At 55.3% G+C, this 19,028-nt stretch overlaps 5 protein-coding genes across 5 annotated transcripts in view; 3 read left to right on the top strand and 2 right to left on the bottom strand.

Annotated features, from left to right (window-relative positions):
- PTSG_02314 (leucyl-tRNA synthetase) overlaps positions 1–814 on the top strand; it is a gene marked incomplete at its 5' end in the record, with an annotated part of 6,607 nt that extends 5,793 nt beyond the window's left edge. The window contains 2 exons of the mRNA XM_004996746.1: positions 252–451; positions 722–814. Coding sequence (XP_004996803.1) covers positions 252–451; positions 722–797 — 276 coding nt within the window. The 3' untranslated portion in view covers positions 798–814. The remainder of the gene's footprint in view (positions 1–251; positions 452–721) is intronic.
- A 135-nt stretch (positions 815–949) lies between these two features.
- Positions 950–2,707, bottom strand: PTSG_02313 (uncharacterized protein). The gene has a single exon (XM_004996745.1). The coding sequence runs from the start codon at positions 2,665–2,667 to the stop codon at positions 991–993; it is 1,677 nt and encodes a 558-aa protein (XP_004996802.1). The 5' UTR covers positions 2,668–2,707; the 3' UTR covers positions 950–990.
- A 108-nt stretch (positions 2,708–2,815) lies between these two features.
- PTSG_02312 (transmembrane protein 65) lies at positions 2,816–5,376 on the top strand. The gene is made up of 6 exons (XM_004996744.1): positions 2,816–3,196; positions 3,537–3,603; positions 3,736–4,022; positions 4,376–4,445; positions 4,671–4,775; positions 4,979–5,376. Exons 1-6 carry the CDS (start codon positions 2,877–2,879, stop codon positions 5,084–5,086), a joined length of 957 nt encoding a protein of 318 aa, XP_004996801.1. The 5' UTR covers positions 2,816–2,876; the 3' UTR covers positions 5,087–5,376.
- Positions 5,377–5,483: 107 nt separating this feature from the next.
- Positions 5,484–10,088, bottom strand: PTSG_02311 (uncharacterized protein). Its single transcript, XM_004996743.1, has 8 exons — positions 9,956–10,088; positions 9,536–9,683; positions 9,185–9,334; positions 8,061–8,859; positions 7,565–7,800; positions 7,169–7,291; positions 6,073–6,894; positions 5,484–5,912 (listed from the first exon to the last, which is right to left on the bottom strand). The coding sequence occupies exons 1-8, from the start codon at positions 10,042–10,044 to the stop codon at positions 5,676–5,678; spliced, it is 2,604 nt and encodes an 867-aa protein (XP_004996800.1). The 5' UTR covers positions 10,045–10,088; the 3' UTR covers positions 5,484–5,675.
- Positions 10,089–11,382: 1,294 nt separating this feature from the next.
- Positions 11,383–18,502, top strand: PTSG_02310 (uncharacterized protein; the record flags this gene model as incomplete). The annotated part of the gene is made up of 20 exons (XM_004996742.1): positions 11,383–11,941; positions 12,126–12,175; positions 12,264–12,326; positions 12,560–12,683; positions 12,862–12,947; positions 13,207–13,305; positions 13,524–13,632; positions 13,737–13,813; positions 14,031–14,225; positions 14,403–14,462; positions 14,623–14,733; positions 14,914–15,273; positions 15,504–15,588; positions 15,780–15,949; positions 16,190–16,279; positions 16,446–17,060; positions 17,294–17,437; positions 18,020–18,061; positions 18,276–18,320; positions 18,485–18,502. The coding sequence occupies 20 exons, from the start codon at positions 11,383–11,385 to the stop codon at positions 18,500–18,502; spliced, it is 3,102 nt and encodes a 1,033-aa protein (XP_004996799.1).
- Between the last annotated feature and the right edge of the window lie 526 nt (positions 18,503–19,028).

Genomic DNA, 19,028 nt, shown 5'->3' with positions numbered 1-19,028 from the left:
TGTGTGTGTGTGTGTGTGTGTGTGTGTGTGTGTGTGTGTGTGTGTGTGTGTGTGTGTGTGTGTGTGTGTGTGTGTGTGTACCTCAAGCTGGTATCGTGGTGCATGCACTTTTTGAAACCGTGCCCTCAACACCAGTATCCATTCCTCTTCTCTCCCCACACTCCACTACACCACCACCACCACTACACCACCACCACCACTACACCACCACCACCACTACACCACCACCACCACTGCCACGACGACAACAGGAGAGCGTGCTGCGGCAGCGGTGGCCTGCCGTGGATGCGACGGCGTTCGCGGAGGAGGAAGTGGAGCTTGCGGTGCAGGTGCAGGGCAGGAAGAGGGGCGTCGTCACAGTTGCCAAGCGGCTTGTGGAGGACCACGACGCGCTCTTGTCCGTCGTGCTGCAGCAGCCATTTGCACACAAGTGGATCCAAGACAGAAATAGGTCAGCCATTTGTGTGTCTGTCTGTCGTGTCTGTGTGTGTGTGTGTGTGTGTGTGTGTGTGTGTGTGTGTGTGTGTGTTTGTATCCATGTCTGTGGGACTTTGGCAAGAGCATTGAACTCTGTTTTTCGTGTCACTCTGCGCAACTATCAGAAGTATCACTCACAATCACCCCATGCTCCATTACGCACTAACGCAACCACCACCACCACCACCACCACCACCACCACCACCACCACTTGCTCTCGTGCATTATCCAACCCCACAAACAGCATCAGGAAGGTGATTGTGCCGCCAAAGGGTAACATCGTATCCATTGTCCTCAACAAGGCAAAGAACAAGAAATAAATGCTAAGATGAAACAACACAACACGCTGGTGTTGAGTCGCTTGCTCGCCTACACACCGCTTCAAGCTCCCCAAATTGCCAAGTCGTTTGTCTTCGAGCTGATGGATTGGCAGCGACAAGACATGTCATGAGAGCACACACACGTCCACACAACGTCCACACACACACACACACACACACATACGCATTTCAATTATGTGGCCTGGCCGCGGCTGTGAACCATGTGGGCGTAATCCGAGGGGAGCTTGCGCTTGATGAGGCGGCGCAGTGGACCGTCGGGCTTCACACCACGTGCGTGCATATCCGCAATGTAGTCCACAGCGCGGTGGTGCTGGCTCCGAAGAAGGTGGGCATGGATGATGCCTGTGTAGCAGCGGACGTCAGGAACAACACCAAACGCGCCCGTGCACAGATCCCAGACCCGGTCCGTCTCTGTCAGCGTGCTGTGCGCGGCGACGTTGGCGATGATGGAGGCGAATACGTCCGTGGAGATGCTCATACCATGCGCGTGCATCATGTTGAGGACCTGCACAAGCGCGTGTGTGCGGTTGCTGCGCGCACACGCCAGCGCCGCAAGGGAGAAGGTGATGGCGTTTGGCTTCATGCTGCTCTTCTGCATCACCTGCAGGATCTCCAGTGCGGTGTCCACTTCCCCACGCCGCGCCATCCCATCAAGCAGCGCCGTGTACGTGCGCACGTTCGGCTTCCGCTCTGCCTTGAAAACGGCAAGCATGTGCTCTGGAGCGTACGTGTCCACGTCCTTGGACATGATAGAGAGAAGGGATGTCGTCAGCTGCGTGTTGAGCAAGTTGTGCTTGACGAGCAAGGCGCTTAGTGCTTGCCACCTGGCGTGGTCGCCGCTGTCCTTGTATGCTGTCAGCATGGCGTTGTACACGCGTGGGTGCACCCCAATCCCGTTTCTCAGCAACGTCATCGCCGTCTCCGTGCGCGTGTCCCACCTCTTGCACGTGTCGAGGAGCACGCCGCCGTCGGGCTTTGTCACAGCGCCCCGCTCCGCGCACAGGTGCAAGAGAGACAGCACGTCGGGCCGCACGCTGGAGTCTGGCGTCCCTGGAATGCGAACAAACGGGGACCGGTCAAACAAGGGCATCTGTAGCCACGGCATCGGGCCCTCCGTGATTGGTGGATCCAGCTGGTGCAGCAGCAACTGCAGGTAAGGCAAGATGATGGGGTGCGCCAGCCTTGGCGGCGTTGCCTCCACAAATGCCTTGGCCGCCTCGATGGATTTGCCCAACTGCATGCCAGTGAGCTGATACCACGCCGTCTTGGTGTAGAACCTCCTCAGCTTGCTGGTGTGACACAGCCCAATGGCTTCAGAGAACTGGCCCTGTTGTAGTAACTTGTATATTGTCTCTTGCACAGAAGAAACCTCATCACTCTGACTTCTGCTGCCGTGCTGCCGCCGTTGACGGGAGTTGAGCTGTGCACCCTCTCCACGTTTGTGCACTCGCGGCCGACCATGCTCCTGTGACTGTTGTTGTTGTTGTTGCTGCTGCTGCTGCTGCACTTCGCCTTGTTCACAGGGGTGCATTTCATTTGTTGGGGGGACAGCATGCGTGGAGTAGGTGGCTCTCGGCGCGCTGCTGTGCACAGGCTGCTGCTGTTGGTGGTGCTGGTGTAGCCGTGGCGCAGCGTGCGATCGTGGCAGAGACCACGCACTCATCAAACTCCCACTGCGGTCACACACAACAGTGGAGCATCCACGTATTCTTCTTCTTGTTCTGCTTTCACTGCAAGCGGCACCGCTCAGCGCCCTGTGTTGTGACGATGCTGGTGCCAACGCCGTGGGTGTTGTCACCGCAACACCATGACAACATCTGCGAGTCCAACACAAACCGAGACGCAGCATGGTGGTTGTTGTTGATGGTGCAGGTTTACGTGCGTGCGTGGTTGCTGATAATTACCGGGAATCATTGCAAATCATCAGAACTTGCGTCGGCGTCGCGGAACATGCTGATGAGTGCCTTCTTGTCAGCAGCACCGAGAGTGGCTGTAGCAGCTACAGCAGCTACAGTGGCGGGACCAACAGCGGTTGGTGCGACAACATGGCGGATCGCGATGAAGCAGATGCACACGGGTGTTGGCAGGCTTATTCAGGGCGGTGCTCAGTTGTGCCTACGGGCAACTGTGCGGCGCGGGCACTGGCATGCGCGCTTGTCCCATGACATGAAGAATTACAAGCAGACGGTTGACTTTGGGCGCAAGCTGGACGCGATGCGCGCCGAGGACCTGCAGCGGCTCTTCAAGGCCATGCCCACAGCTGCAAAAACCAAAGTTGTGGCGGCGCTATCGGGCTCGTTGGGGGCGGAAGAGAGAATGCAGGCAGAACGAGCGTTCGCCAGCATGGATTTGAACAAAGACGGCGTCATCTGCCAAAAGTGCGACCTCTTGACAACTTTGTGTGTGCGTGTGTGCATGCCTGTGTCTGCGTACCTGCGTATGTGTGTGAACATGCCTGTGTGTGTGTGTGTATTTGTGTGTGTGTGTGTCTGCATGTTCGTGTGTGTATTTGTGTGTGTGTGTGTGTCTGCATGTTCGTGTGTGTATTTGTGTGTGTGTGTGTGTCTGCATGTTCGTGGGTGCGTGTGCATGTCTGTGTGTGTGTGTACGCCATAAGCTCCTGGTATGTGTTTGTGTACACAGGCCCATGACTTGCTCGTTCCAGCTCAAAGGCGCTTTGTGTTTTAAAAATGGTTTGTTGTTGGGTTTTCTGCACAGAGAGTTTGCTGCTTGGCACTCATCTGTGAACGCTGCTGCAAGTGTAGAAGCACCAACCGCTCGACAGGTGAGCTTGACTTGAAACCTGAATGCACTTGTCCCTCACCTCATCCCACGAACTTGCTGACTCTCCCCACTCACCTTACTCACCTTACCCACCCCACTCACCTTACTCAACCTTGTCGCTGTCAACGTGCAGTTGATGGTCTTGGGGATGCGGCATGCTGTTCCCATGATTGGATTTGGATTCGCAGACAACTTCATCATGATCATGGCTGGAGAGAGCATTGATAGCGTGATTGGCACGTCGTTCAGACTATCCACCATGGCAGCAGCAGGCCTCGGTAACCTGTGCTCGGATGTGGTTGGCCTTGGGCTCAGCAACACCATCGAGGCCATGGCAAGCAAGATCGGAATCCCAGAGTCAGGTCTTTCACCAGAGCAGCTCGTCTTGCCACAGTGTCGCCGTGTCATGGCATTAGCAAGGTGTGAACCAACAGAACTACACGTCTACTTTCCTGTCGTGTGTGTGTGTGTGTGTGCGTGTGTGTTGTTTGTCTGTCTGTCTGTCTGTCTGTCTGTCTGTCTGTCTGTCTGTCTGTTTGTCTGTCTGTCTGTTTGTCTGTCTGTCTGTCTGTCTGTCTGTCTGCCTGTCTGTCTGTGTTAGTTTGTTTGTTGCATGTCTGTACTTCTGTCTGCCCGTACATCTTTTTGCACCTTTGCTTGCGCAACAAGTACTTGGTTTTGTGGTGTTGTGTCCATGTACGTGTGCGAGTGTACACATGGTCTTCCTACCTGTAGCTCACATGTGTGTGTGCTTCTGTGTTGCTCATCTCCAGCATCCTCGGCATTACAATCGGGTGTCTGATTGGCATGGCGCCTCTGGCAATGTTTGAGCCAAATCGCAAGGTGCGCGCTCACGTGCACGATGGTGCGCAGCTTTGAAAAAAGAACCAAACAACGCATCCAACAAGTCTATTTGCCTTTGACTCGCTGATAGCCGAGCTGTGCTGTGCGCATGCGCGTACGTTAAGAGCATGCACACGCACACGCACACACCGCGTACGTTCACACGCGTTCATTCACGGACACAACTCATGATTGCGTGCACATTTGTGATCACGCTGTTTGCAGGAGCTTGGAAAGGTGTTTCAACTCATGGATTTGAACAAGGATGACAAGGTCACCTGCAGTGAAATTACCAAGTCCCATCAACGCCTACCTTTTCAAGTCACTCAGGTCCGTGTGTGTATGTGTGTCTGTGTCTGTGTCTGTGTCGTGCCTGTCTGGGTGTCTGTGGGTGTATACATTTGTGTCTCGTGTATGTGCACGTACATGTGTGTTTAACGCCGAAGCTTCGGCTGCGCTGGTATGCTGTGTCCTCCTTTCAGCAGGACGTTCACCATGCTCCCCCCTATCTCCTCACACACACGAACACGCAGGCTGCATTGGAGGAGTTCCTGCACTCGAAAGGATATGCGGACGATGACGCCGTCGACTTTGACGACTTCTGCGCACTCATGAATGACCTTGAACGGCAACTGCCGTGACTGTGATGCCTACAAGCTGACCAAGACCAGTCTATTACAGACCAACAAACCAAACCTCCCTCTGCCAATCACATCACCACCTGTTCATTCCACATGCACGTTCACCTTTGATTGCGTGCGAGCTAGTCGACCACAAAGGCCCATGGGGCCGTTACCCCTGCAGGTCCAACAACATCTGACTTGTGATGCACCTGCCATCTTGTTAACCCACTGTTTCGTTGGCCAACGCGTGTTGATGTACCCAACAGCAGAGAGAGAGAGAGAGAGAGAGAGAGAGAGTGTGTGTGTGTGTGTGTGTGTGTGTGTGTGTGTGTGTGTGTGTGTGTGTGTGTGTGTTGGTTGGTTGACTGGTATGACTGCCACACCACGCGTTGTGTGCGCGCCAGTTTGACTTGCTCTGGCCATGATCGTTCTATACAGTACAAAGAAGCTACGACGGTGGCCACTGTGCGAAGTAAGGACGTACATGTGCAGAACATATACACTTGCACCAGCGCACTGTCCCCACCCCCACAACCTCCCATCTTGCCTAATAAGCCCACATGTACACGCGCACGCACACGCGCATATAGACCACACTGCCATGCCGTCATCCCAGCAAGTTGCGCGTGCGCGTGCGTGCATTCCTGCGCTTTGGGCTGCTCGTAGCGGGTGGATTGAAGAGCCGATATGGCGAGCGGGGCGGCGTGGCAACAACAGACGTCGCTTCTCGTTGCGACGGGGGCGAAGGTGGGGACTGTGGTGGCTGGTGTGGCCGTTCGTTCGCGCGGGCCGTTGAGGAACCAACGCCGGTCGTCATCGTGGCGCCGTGGACCGAGGACTCGTTCTGTGAGGATGAGGATGTGCAGCCAAGGTCATTAGTATTGCAGTTGGCCTCTCATGAAATGGTTCACATGAAACTTCACATGTGGCCATGAACATTCATCAACATTCAATATGAACAGCGCTCTCACAACAGCTTACATCAGACACCACTCATGACAAACCTTGAACAGCTGCTCCCATGGTGTTTGCTGCTGTGTTGCCAACACCTCCTCCTTGGTCTGGATGATTTTCCCTTGGGGGAATCGTAAATACTGATCTTGCTGTTCTTGTTGCTGCTGCTGCTGCTGTTCCTGTTGTTGTTCTTGTTGTTCTTGTTGTTGCTGCTGCTGTTCTTGTCGTCGTTGTTGCTGTTGTTGTTGCTGCTGTAGCGGGATATCGTTGCTGTGGCCTCGTGTTTGCCCCGGTCCTCGCACAGACGACAGCAGTGACCTCGACAGCTCAACCTCTCGCTCAAGCGCGTCACCTCCATCACCTGCAACACGCTGCTGCTGCTGCTGCTGCTGCTGCTGCTGCTGCTGCTGCTGCTGCTGGCGGTGATACGTCTGTTGAAGAGGCGAAGCAGCTGTACGTGTGTCCATCGTGCGCTGGCGTTGAGGAATGTCATGGCGGCTCATGAGCCCATCACGACCGGGACCCGTGGGCGGCAGCACAGCGGACGGCAGCAGCTGTGGGGAATTGGCAGCAGCAACGGGACCCCAAGCTGCTGTTGGCGCTGTTGCTGCTGTTGCTGTTGATGGCTCTGCAGGCCCAGTTGTACGTGTGTGCGATGATGGTGAAAAGGCCGCAGTAAACCAACCATCACCTACGCCACGTTGAGGACCTTGAAGGGCGTGTTCGACACTGCCTCCAATGCTTGCGACTGCAGTGCCTCTGCTGCCGGCAACAGTGGTGGTGCTATTGGTGGGAATCATGTTGGCACTGAATGCTGGCGCCTGCGAGGCTTTCGATGGAGAACCCTGGGATGGCCGAAGCAAGGAATACGCCTAGAACAGCCGGCCACGCGGTCGGACAATGGGAAGCAGAACATGTTGAGTATTTGGATGGCTGGCATGCATGCTGATAGAGGTGCTGTGACGTGGGAATGTAGAGCCTTATACAGTATCAACACCCACGCACACATATACACAACCACTCAGACAGACGCTCACACAGCCAAACAACCACGAAACGCACACTCAATCACATACACACACGCAAACCCACGAACACATTCTCTCTCTCTCTCTGCCTCTGTCTCTGCCTCCTGCGAGCGCCCACCTGCTGTTGCTCAAGGTACTGCAGCTTTGACTCGAGGAGGACGAGTTTCGCCGCGAAGTCCTGCCTCATGTCATCCACAGACCGCTCAACAGCATCCACCCGCCGCAGCACCGCAGCCAGCACCTGTTGGAGGCACACAGAGAGATGGATGGATGGATGGAGTGTGCGTGTGTGTGTGTGTGTGTGTGTGTGTGTGTGTGTGTGTGTGTGTGTGTGTGTGTGTGCGTGCGTGTGCGTGTGCGTGTGTGTGCGTGTGCGTGTGCGTGTGTGTGCGGTGCAATAGAGGGGGTGGTCTTTGAGTTCATGTGCATTTGTGTCTAGGGAGCGTGTTTGAGGTGCCAACAGCATACGCTCAGCTTAATGCGACGCAATTCATTGGCCACTGGTGTAACGCACCTCAGACATTGGTTGCTGCAATGACGTATTGGAATGTTCCGGTACTGCGGGGTGTGGTGTGGAGGGTGCCCACGCCTGCGTCACAGGTTGCTGAGAAGAGTGAAACACAGCCCTCTGTTCGTGCTGCTGCTCATGGGAAAGGTGCTGTGGCAATAGCGTCTGTGGTGGTGGTCGGGGTTGCTGCTGCTGCTGAGACTGCTGGTGCTGCTGTTCTTGGATTGCTCCTGGATACACACCTGGAAACACAACCAATCAATCATAAGAACGAAATTGCACCCACACACGACATAAACAAGCACGCAGGGCAATTTACACATGGTACGCTCGCACACGCATAGTGTGACACAAACGCACACGCACAACCACAAACAAACGCACACGCACAACCACAAACAAACGCACACGCACACGCACAACCACAAACAAACGCACACGCACACGCACACGCACACCCCGGACCCACACCACACTCTCACACCCCACCTCCACAGCGCACCTTGGTGGCGGCGAGCAATGCCGTCCATGCGTGAAGACAGCTGCGACATACGTGCCGTTAAATCAGCCAGCGCCTGCGCACCAAGCGCACTCATCTCAGCCACCTGCACACGTGGTAGCGCGCCATCACGCCCGTCACGGCTCGTTCCGCCCTGCAGACCGTGCGTTGCCCGCGTGTCTGCGTGCTGATCTGGCTGACGCCCTGTAGCCCCGTCGTGCCCCCACGCCCGCTGGTCGTGACTGGGGCCGCTTCGATTGTGTCTCTGCGCATGCACGGCGGAGGAACCACGTGCACCTGCAGTGCTAGTGGCCAGCTCGTGGCTGAAGGCACCGTGAAGGCCGCCGGCACCCCTGCCACTACCAACACCACCGTCACCAACATCGTCGTCGTCATCATCAGCGTCATCAGAAGCACCGTTGACGCCGTTGGCACCACCGACATGAGTGTCACGACCATTGTTGCGGCTGCGTTGTACAGGTGTTGCGTTGACGTACGAGACTGTGTCGCGGAACGAGACGTGCGGCTGCCTGTCAACAGCGTTGTCTCGCAGTGCAGGTGGCGTTGTGTACACCGACGAGTCGTAGCGCTTCTCGCCGCCTTGATGTGATATGCTGGCAAGCGCGCTTGTATCTGCAGACGTTGGCGCTGGTACTGCTTTGGGTGCATTCAGTGGTGGTGAGGCAGTCGCTGAATTTGAGGGTATCGTGTGCGGTGCAGCTGATGCTGGTGATGATGGGTTGGCTTGGGACATGAGCTGCTCCACATATGCACGGTGGGTTCCTGAGAGCCGCCGCAGCCCCTGTAGTCACGAGGAGGGGGAGTCGTCCATGGGCGCATGAGCGAAGATACACACAAGAGCACAGGAAAAGAACCACACCAAGTGCACTTTGACTAACACATGTGGCCATGCCTGGAACGCACATGCACACGCCTGCCCACACGCGTCGTATGTGTGCACATGCAAAACGCACGCGCATATGCAAGCCGTCTCGTACACACCATGCCAACACGCATGTGTGCGCACGTCCAAAACGCACACGCACACACATGCAGACATGCAGACATGCAGACAAACACACACGCACACACGCACACACACATGCAGACAACTCCACATAACTCACGAGTTTGTTCTGTCTCATGAGTTCCCTGTGGCGCTTGAGCACCTCTTCAATAATTTCAACGGTCATGATCATCTTCAGCTCTGCAAAGCCCTTTTGAAAGAACTGCTGCTTGTTGATGCGCGGGCTGTACTTGAGCTCATCTCGAAGCACCTGTTGGTTTGTTAACCATGCAAGGTCTCGTCTTGAGCACGCGAAACGAAGGCCGCACTTGCAGACTCGCAGAGGAGGGGCACACGCGCGAGCCAACTGCTGCAAGCGGGAAGACTCCGCCACTTGCATTTTCACATCTTCTGATCAGCAAGCAGGGCCCAAATGAGCGACCAAGCAGCAAAACCCTCGTCGTTGTCACACCTTGTAGACGCCTTCCATAAAACGGAGGTCGCTCTTGGCGTACAGGTCGTATCCTCGCTCTGCCAAGTCCACCGAGAAAGGGTGGGAGTATACAAGGAGTGCGTAGTGGATCAGCGGAAGAAAAGCAGACGGGTCCCCGTCCTTGGCACTGCAACCAACAAGGCAGAAAGTACGGGTAGCAGTGAGTATATGCAACCAACAAGGCCAATCAACAGTGCATGTGAGGACCCAAGCAACATGCAACTGCAGAGAGAGAGTTTGTGTGTGTGTGTGTGTGAGAGAGAGAGAGAGAGACTGAGTGTGAGTGTGAGTGTGTGTGAGTGTGTGTGCGTGTGTGTGTGTGTGTGCTGAGTTGGGCTTCCGCGTTTGGACAGCAGCATGTGTGCATGCGTGTTCCTTGTTGGTTTATATGCATCTCACCCTTTCACATCCAATTCGCTGCCGTAGTGTATCTTCCGCAGCGACCGCTCCAACCTTCGCAGGTTGTTCCGCACATCCCCCGTCGCCATTGCCCACCAAGCAAGCAAGCAAGGTGGTGGTCAGTTACTTTTAGGGAAAAGTGGTGAAAATGTTCGTCAATTTTCAAGCCACGATGCTTCGGGTTTGTTGTCCGGTGAGCAGTGCTCATGATATGAGCCTGAGCTGAGATGAGGAGATGGACTTAGGGACTTAGAGACTTAGGGTCTTGTTCTTCGTTGTTCTTCCCTCGAGACCGATGTTGGACGTGCCACAGATACGAAAGGTACGGAATTTATTTTGTCCAACGAGCAATAAACATTGGTGGTGATGTGACAATGATGTGATGATAAGATGTGATACAACAGCAACTCGTCCGCACACTTCACCCTCCCCAGCTCCCCCCCCCCCAATCTCACTGAGCATCCCACGATGTCATTTGCCCGGAACGCTGGCTTGATGGATGAGTTTGATGGGGCTGGGATGAAGAGAGTATCGGCTCTGCTCCTGACTGTCAGGGAAGGACATGAATTGCGCCGTGCCGACAATTCTTGAACCACACCGCAGGGAACCGAGTCGAACTGTCCTCTGCTGCATTCACCAATCGCCATCACTCCTCTTGCGTGCAGTTAGCGACGCACAACTCAGTGACGAATGCAGGAATTATTCTCGCTTTGTGCTGCCTGCCAAACCTCGCACTGGCTGGCCTCGCTTTGCAGTGCCACGCATTCCTCGCCGACCCCGATGATCAACAAGGTGGCACAACCTTACACCGCCTGTACCTGACCACCCGGAGAGGTGCGTCGTATGCCCAATGTCTGCTGCGAGGTGGGGGGATAAGGCAGTGTCATGAGGACGGACGGTTACGTGTGACAATGGTCCTGTGTTATCGTGGCGGGTCATGGCGGACACGACACACTGGCGCCCTCAGCGACTGTTCCGAAGTGCGCTGCCGCAAACCGTTGCAGAAGCTTGTTCCCATATCCATCTCTCCCCTTCTCTTGTTCCTTGTGCATGATCGTATCTCACAGCCCACCACTTCACCTTCGCACCTGACAGCCCACCTGTGGTCCCAGCTTGCCCACTGACCACACGCATCTTCAATCCCTCCGACTGCTAGTTTGCAGTGCCAACCCACACCTGACCCTCCGCACCCGCCACAGCTACCGTACCCTGTAGCACTTGCTTCCAAGGCACACTCGCAGAGCAACCATGATGATGACCAGCCGGGGCCGGGGTGGGTTTGGTGTTCAGCACCTCGCTGTTTGCACTGCCACGCTTGCTTCTGTTGACTAGTGTGTGCCCAACGGTATCCACTTGCTGTTGTCCCCCTTCTCCGGCTTCGCTCGTTCCTCTGTGTTTGTGACTGCGTTGTGGAGATAACGGCGACTATGGAGCTGCCGCTCCGCGATTCAGCGCTTCCCTCAGCGCGCCCTTGTTCTCCCTTTGTTTCTGACCCTCATCTTGATGCACGCCCTGTGTTCACCTCCAACACCACCGCCAATGACGCCCTTCCCGTGACTCACCCCACTTTCCCCAACACTGACATCCTGCCCGCCATGTTCAACAACGGGCTTGTTCTCCACGACCGCCTTGTCCACGACCCCGACGTCGGTAATGCCGCGACCCCCAACACCACCCACGATGCCACTTTATCTGCTGACGCCACGACCAACTACTACCCCTACTTCAACGATGAAATTAACGACGCCACAATCATCACCACCATCACCACCACGTCCTCCTCCGTCCATTCCTCTGCCCTTGCTATGGCCCCTGCCACGCCTCGCGCTTGTACCGGTTACCCCGACTGCACAGGTTTGCACCCGCGGTCGTCATCAGCAAAGGAGGGCGCGTCGCTTCTCGAAGCCGTGCACCTCATGTTTCCCCAGGCATGGTGGATGGCATGCGACATCTCGCAGCACATGCAGCCCCTCTCCGTTCGATATGGTTAGACTGCTGCGTGCTCGTCGTACGTGGTGCCTGCTTGCTTACTCTCTGTACGCGACCCCCCCCCCGTCCACTGTCTGCCATATCCTTGGATGTACCATGCTCCAGCACTTCATGCGTATATCCACTTGCTGACCTTCATGCCGGACTTTCATGCCTGTTTGTGGCTCGCTCCCGCGTGCAGGCGTCACATTCCACATCATCAGCAATCTCCAGTCCACGGCTACAGTGCAGGTGATGATGCTCACACCTCTGTACCATATCAGCACACGTACCAGAATGACAGCCCACTCACACGCCGCTCTTATCTTCTACTTTGCAGATTCGAGGCAACGCATACGGCATCGAACCTGCAGCTGCCGACCTTGCACACCGCATCGAAAGCGTAAGTAACAGCATGTGTGTGTGTGTGTGTGTGTGTGTGTGCTGTGAGTGGGCGTGCTTTTGGGTGGGTGTCTGTGTCTGTTTGCTTGCTTGTTTGCTTGCTTGTCATTGAGTGCGATTGCGTGTAGGTGGGGCACCTCGTAGTCGGCGACAGCAGTGCGTGGCTGCTACAAGCCTTATCGCAATGGCATCCGTGCTCACCTTCACTGTGCCCAAACCTGCTGCTGCTCTTAGGATCTGCGCGGCAACTACTCGTTTGGACCAACGCAAACGCTTGAAGCGGCCCTCCCACGCGAAATGGTGTCTATCATCATCGGTCGTGGTGGAGAAAAGATTCAGCGCATCAACAACGAGTCTGGTATGGTGTCCCTTCTCCCTTTCCTTGCCTTGCCTTGCCTTGTTTCGTGTGCGTTCGCATCTGATGCCCTCGCTGCCCCGTCAATTCGCCGGTGCTTGCTTGCTTGCCGTCTCACCTTGTGTCTGCTCTTCCCTTCCGCTTGCATCACATGTATGCCTCATGCGCTGTACAACAACAGGATGCTCCATCATGATTCAGCAGCTGAGCCTCTACTGCGGCCTGGTCATCTTCCAAGGCACCGTCTCAAGCATCCTCAAGGCACAGGTCGGTGGTGTTGGGTGTGGGTGTGTGTGCGTGTTTGTCTTTGTGTTTGTCTTTGTGGGGCATTTGTGTATATGCGTGTGTGTGCATATGTGCGTGCGTGCGTGAGTGCGTGCGTGCGCACGTGTATCGAGTGTAGTGCAGTGCAGTTGCGTATGGCTTGTGCTGACGGTCCAAGTAGTGATGGCATTGCAACGAGTAACTACACTGTGCTTTGACTTTTGGCTCACGCAAACTACCTTACGTGCACGCATGTTCACAGGTGTTGGTTGAACGACAGCTCAACTCGATTTCCCGCCGTCAGGGGCTTACTGGTGGTGTTCTCATCGACGTCAGCGTTGCACGGCAGCTCCCAGTGCAGGTACGCCGGCCCGGCGCTCTAAATTCACCCCATGCACTGGTGGCTGGTTCAGAATGCGGCGATGCATTTTACAGGAGCACTCAGCTGCACGTCGCTACATGCGCTGCACTGAAGTTACACACGCTCTGCTTTTTGGACAAGGCTACACGACGCACGCTCACTGTCATGCGTACACTTGCTCATGCAACACCTCGTTTGCCATCTGTCAAACTTGACAGACGGCCACGGTGCCGATGAGTGCTGCGCTGCTGTCGTCGCTGCCTTATCTCTTCCAAGACATCCAGACCAAATCGGGCGCCGAGGTCACCTCCAGCCCAGACCCAACCAGTTAGTACACAGATACCCACCAGCTTTGTGTGTGTGTGCGTGTGTGTCAGCTTGGCTCGTCTCCTTAGAGCTAGCTCATGCTTGAATGTGTGCTCGTTCTGCAGACCCTGCCACGGCCCACGTATACCTGCAAGGACTAAGTGGACAGGTGAAGCTTGGCATCGAGCTTCTCATGCTGCAGGTATGCTTTGTCTCCTTCCACCTGTAAATCACCGAATACGTTGCCGTTCTCCATTGCCGTGACCTCTCACTGGCACTGGCCGCTCGCACCACACAAGGCACACACACGCTCTCTCATGCACATGCACACACACACGCTCTCTCATGCACATGCACATGCATGCACACTTTTCCTCTCTTCACACACCCACACACACCTACTACATGCACATGTGCAGTCGGACTCGCGACCAGCGGGGCAGCACGGAGGGACAGGAGCGCGGTCGTCGCCGTCGCAGCAGTCGTTTGGTGCCCTGCGCGTCACGCGCACATTCTCGTTCCCCAGCTACCTCACGGCACTTGTTGTTGGGCGCAAGGGATACGCAGTGAAGCAGCTGCAACAGCAGTCCGGTGCTGCCATTCACATTCCAAAGGTGAGAGGAACAGAACAGCAACGTTTGCCCACCAACGGTGGAAGTGATTTGATGTCACGCGTTTACGCAATCACTTGCAGCTGAGTGTTTGAATTCTACTGCTTTGAGCTCGGTGCATTGGTCTCACGTGAAGCCTCATTTCAGTCATTTACACCTGCCTGCTCTGTGTATTGCCAGATGCAAGACAAGGCAGAGAGTGATGACATTGAGGCCGTCATTGTCGGCGATTCCTCACAGGTGCAGTGCAACCACCACATGTGACGCTATGTATGCGAAACTATGAACAAGTCGTTGTGACGTGTGGCCATGGCTTGACTCCGCGCACTCCCCTTTCTTGCCACTGTTATCAACGCCATCGTCCGTTGCCACCACTCACCACCATACACCATTGCCGCAGGTTGAAACATGCCTGCGACTGTTGAAGGACAAAGTTGACTATCTGATTGCACAGGGCCACAGCAAGGTTCCTCCCTTTACACACGAGACAATGGCCATCGACGAATCAAAGGTAGTGGTGTGCTTGCCTTCTGCGCATCTGTCGTGTTGGTGGTGGAGGCGGAGTGTTTGGGGTCCCAGGCGCAAGCTTAGATGCAAACTGAGTTGTGGTGGTGTTGCTTTGATCGTGTTTTGTCTGTCCTCAACGTGCTTGTTTTGCTTTGCTTCGCATTGTTGTCTGCATTGCGGACAGATTGGGCTGCTGATTGGCAAGAAAGGGGCGACAATCAGGCTGATGCAGTTGCTATCCGGAGCACGCATCACCCTCACTGGCAACGTCGTTACCAGCGTAGATGGTGGCAGCAGCAGCAGCAACGACACGAGCCGCGACCAAATCTCCCCAATCTCGTGCATCACATCCTCCACGGCGGACCTGTCTCTCTCACCGCACGTGCGCACAAGCGACTCACCGGTGCGACTGGCCCTCTCAAGCAGCGACCTCGACTCGAGCGGCGACGACGTTCGCACAATGCACGATTGCAGCTTCGGTGCACAACAGCCCCACCAGCAGCCCCACCAGCAGATGGTCCAGATCCGCGGATCGCAAGAGCAAGTGCGTAGGTGCGGCGGGAGGAGAGTCGGCACATCGGGTTGTGTGTGTGTGTGTGTGTGTGTGTGTGTGTGTGTGTGTGTGAGTGTTTGCGTGGGGTCTGGAGTGTTGACGAGCACAGTTTTCACTGGTCGCTCGTAGACAGGGCTTTGCCGGCTGCTTGTTCACCAGTGTGATGGCTCATCAGTGAATTCCACTTCGTGCTGCGTACCGTTACGATAACCCTCTTTCAGCTGGAATATGCAAAGATGCTCATACGTCGGCATACAAGCTCAAAGCAGGATGCCCAGCTCTGTCTTGAGGAAGAGCTGCGCCTTGGTACAGAGCCATGTCACTCAACAATGATTGTCTGCGATGTCACATGCCCCGTGATGCCGATGTCGTGTCTGCCAACAAACACGCACATGCAAACCCACGCACACTCTGTCAGTGTACAAATTATGTCAGCCTGTGTGTCATTCACCTTACCCGTCACTCCAATTCCCGCCTCCCTCTCGCGCGTATTGCAGGCTATGCCCGCCGTGTTCCGATTCCCGAGAACAAAGTGGGCCTCATCATTGGTGCCGAGGGCAACACACTCAGGACACTTGAGCAGACATACAGCGTTGCATTGCAACTGCCACCACCCGATGGCCACGCCACCACCCGCCCCATCACCGTCATGGGCATGCCAGACAAGGTGTGTGTGTGTGTGTGTGTGTTTTCGTCTTGATTCCTGTGGTACGCTTGACTTATTGCGGGGGCAATACCGCTGCTCAATACCGACGGCACACAGAACATATGTACCCATGCATTGTTATGCACACACACACACACACACACACACACACACACACACACACACACACACACACACACACACACACACGCATGCACTCTGGTGACTCACATCCACTTCGCCCGCCACTTCCATCCCCAGGTGAACCAGTGCTGCGAGCGCATTGACCAGATTATCAGCAAGAGCGATGGCGCCTCCATTCCACAGGGCCACATCCGAAAAGTTCTGCATGTGAGTACCCATATGCACACACGCGTAAAACTGCTGGATGTGGAAGATAATTAAGATAGTTGTGTGTGTGTGTGTGTGTGTTGCGCTGCAGTGACGAATCGCCTGTCGGGCGCTCACGCGTACTGTCTCAACAACACCAAACCAACAACCAACAATTGCGTTTTAGATTCCGTTTGCGGATGTTGGTGGTGTCATCGGGAAGAACGGCAGCACCATCCGGCAACTGCAGTTGGAGACAAACACGCACCTCAATGTGGAGACGGAGCTGGAGGTGCCGGCCTCGTCCCTGCGCGACAACTTTACCCTCGCGCCATCGGGCTCCACGCCCAACGCTAAGGGCACAACCAGCAGCGGCGATGGCCGTGACGACGATGAAGAGCGCGGGGTGTGCGACGGCGGTGAGAGCGACTACGATGACCACCAGACAGCAGTAATGACTGGCAGCAACACCCACTCTCCAACCACAGCTACCATGCCCTCGCCCACAGCCTCGTCACCGGCCGTGAAGGAGAGCACGGCGCAGACGGGGCTTGCTGAGGAAGCAGCGTCACCAACTGCAAAGGAAACCCATGCGCAAGCCATGGTTAAGGTGAAGGAGATTGCGCTGGTGGGCCCGGCAGAGGGTGTGGCTGAGCTGGAACGGTTCATTTCCAACCTCATTGCTGTGCGACACCTCAAGCTTGACGGGCCCAAAGCAGGCGTCCGCAGGAACATCTTCATTGACGAGAGTCAAGTTGGCATCGTCATCGGCAAACACGGATCTCGTGTACAGAGCCTGCAGGTGCGTGGCAGACGAGGAGGAGGAGGAGGGAGGGAGGGATTGCACCTCGATTGCGAGAGAGAGTGTGTGTGTATGTGTGTGTGTGTGCGCTCGCGTGTTCTTGTGATTTGTGTGTGAACATGTGTAATGGTGGGTCTACAGACAGTGACACTGCCATATTTCATGCTACAAAGCAGTGGGAACTCACACACATGCCTGTACTATGCATTGCATTGTCACACCGCAAACGACAGGCGCACACAGGATGCGAAATCAACGTGACGCAAGAGGAGCACGTGTACGTTGATGCACAGGGCAATCGGAAGGTGCAGCGACTGATTGAGTTGCGCGCACGCGAAGTTGATGTCGTCGACGCATGCGAGAAGATGCTCAAGGAGGTGTGTATATGTGGGTGTTGGTTTATGGATACAGTTGCAACTGTATGCTGTTGGGTTTGCTTGCTTGTGCTTGCTTTGCTTGCTTGTACCTGCTTTGCTTCACGAATGACGGCTGCAATGCCGCCATCGTCAGTGCAATTGTAAAAGTGAAGGTGCTTACCCTTGGTATGACGGCACGCCTGCTCAACTGATCCAGACACTCGCTTCTGCATCTGCCTTGTCGTCATCGCAAGCAGCAGCTGAGGAACACAAGGTATGTACTTCTGTATGTTTGCATGTGCGAGTGTGTGTGTGTGAGAGAGAGAGTGCGTGTGTGTGTGGGATGACATACATGTGTGTGTGCGTTTGCGGTGTGAAATGTGTGTACAGTATCAACGTATGGTGGTCTATTTTGTGGTTGCCCGCCCTCATCTTCACATCCCTTCGCGTTCATTGCACCACGCCGTTGGTTGGATGCATGCTTGCTTGCAGAGTGACTGGCACCCGCGCTCGCCCATGACCCAGTTCGCGCCCCATCATTTTACACCAGCACCACCCCACCACCACCATCACCACCACCACCATCACGGCGTGCACACGCAGATGGCGCCGATTCCCGTCTCTATTCCCTCAGGCTACTTCATGGTGAGTGTGTGTGGGAAATCTTGTGCACACCTGCCACTGTACGACGCGGACCTTGCGTCATCTTCCTCATTGTGTGCAAGCGTGTACGTGAGTGGTGAATCTGCCTGCCTCAGTCCTGTTCTCACGCGTGGCAACACGGCTCTGAGCTCGTGTACGCCATGTAACATCACGTCTCACGACATTCATTACGTATTGACGTCTTGATGTTTCCCAGGGTGTCCCGTCCATCCCTTCACCCTATTCTATGCAGCCGTACATGGTGAGACAGCAAGCAAGCAGAACTGCAGCACTTCTTTGCGAGCGGTTGGGTGCTTGCGGTTGTGCGTGTGTATGTGTGTGTGCATGTGTGTGTACCCACACGTGTGGGCCAACCTAACAATGATGTCTCACGCAACCCATGTGTGCCGGCTGTGTGCGGTTCAGGGCTCTCCTCAACTGTGAAGGAAGAGGAACAGCAACGCCATGATACACGAGGAATGGAGAGCGCAGGCCATGAGACTGGGTACCTGGGTACAGCCGCCTCTCTGAGCGCGTGAGCTTCATCCATTTCTCTTTTCTACCCAGTCTGTCTATGCTCCATCCCTTCATCCCAGCTCAGAAAGCACGTTTTGTGCCTGTCACTACCAGTACGCTATTTGTCGCTGTCAGTTTCATCGTCACACTCAGCTTTTCATGGGTGATTGTTACATCTCATCACCACCCATCACAACCAACAATGTCTGTTTACGGTACTTGTGCGTGTGTGTGTGTGTGTGTGTGTGTGCTGTGCTGTGCTTTGGGTGTAGACACTTTATGCCATTGTTGCTGTGGTGCCCACGCATTTGAGACTCTGGCCAATCCCTCCCTCTCTGCTTTTCGGTTTGGGGCCTTTGTGGCCACTCTTCTCCTTGCTTCCATTCGGTCTGATGCATACATGCAAGGTTTTTGAGGCCCTCCACTTGGATGCGTGTCTGTGCCTAAATCCATG

This window comes from Salpingoeca rosetta (assembly GCF_000188695.1).
Source record: "Salpingoeca rosetta unplaced genomic scaffold supercont1.5, whole genome shotgun sequence".
Lineage (NCBI taxonomy): Eukaryota > Choanoflagellata > Craspedida > Salpingoecidae > Salpingoeca > Salpingoeca rosetta.
This window is presented reverse-complemented; position numbering and strand designations above follow the sequence as displayed.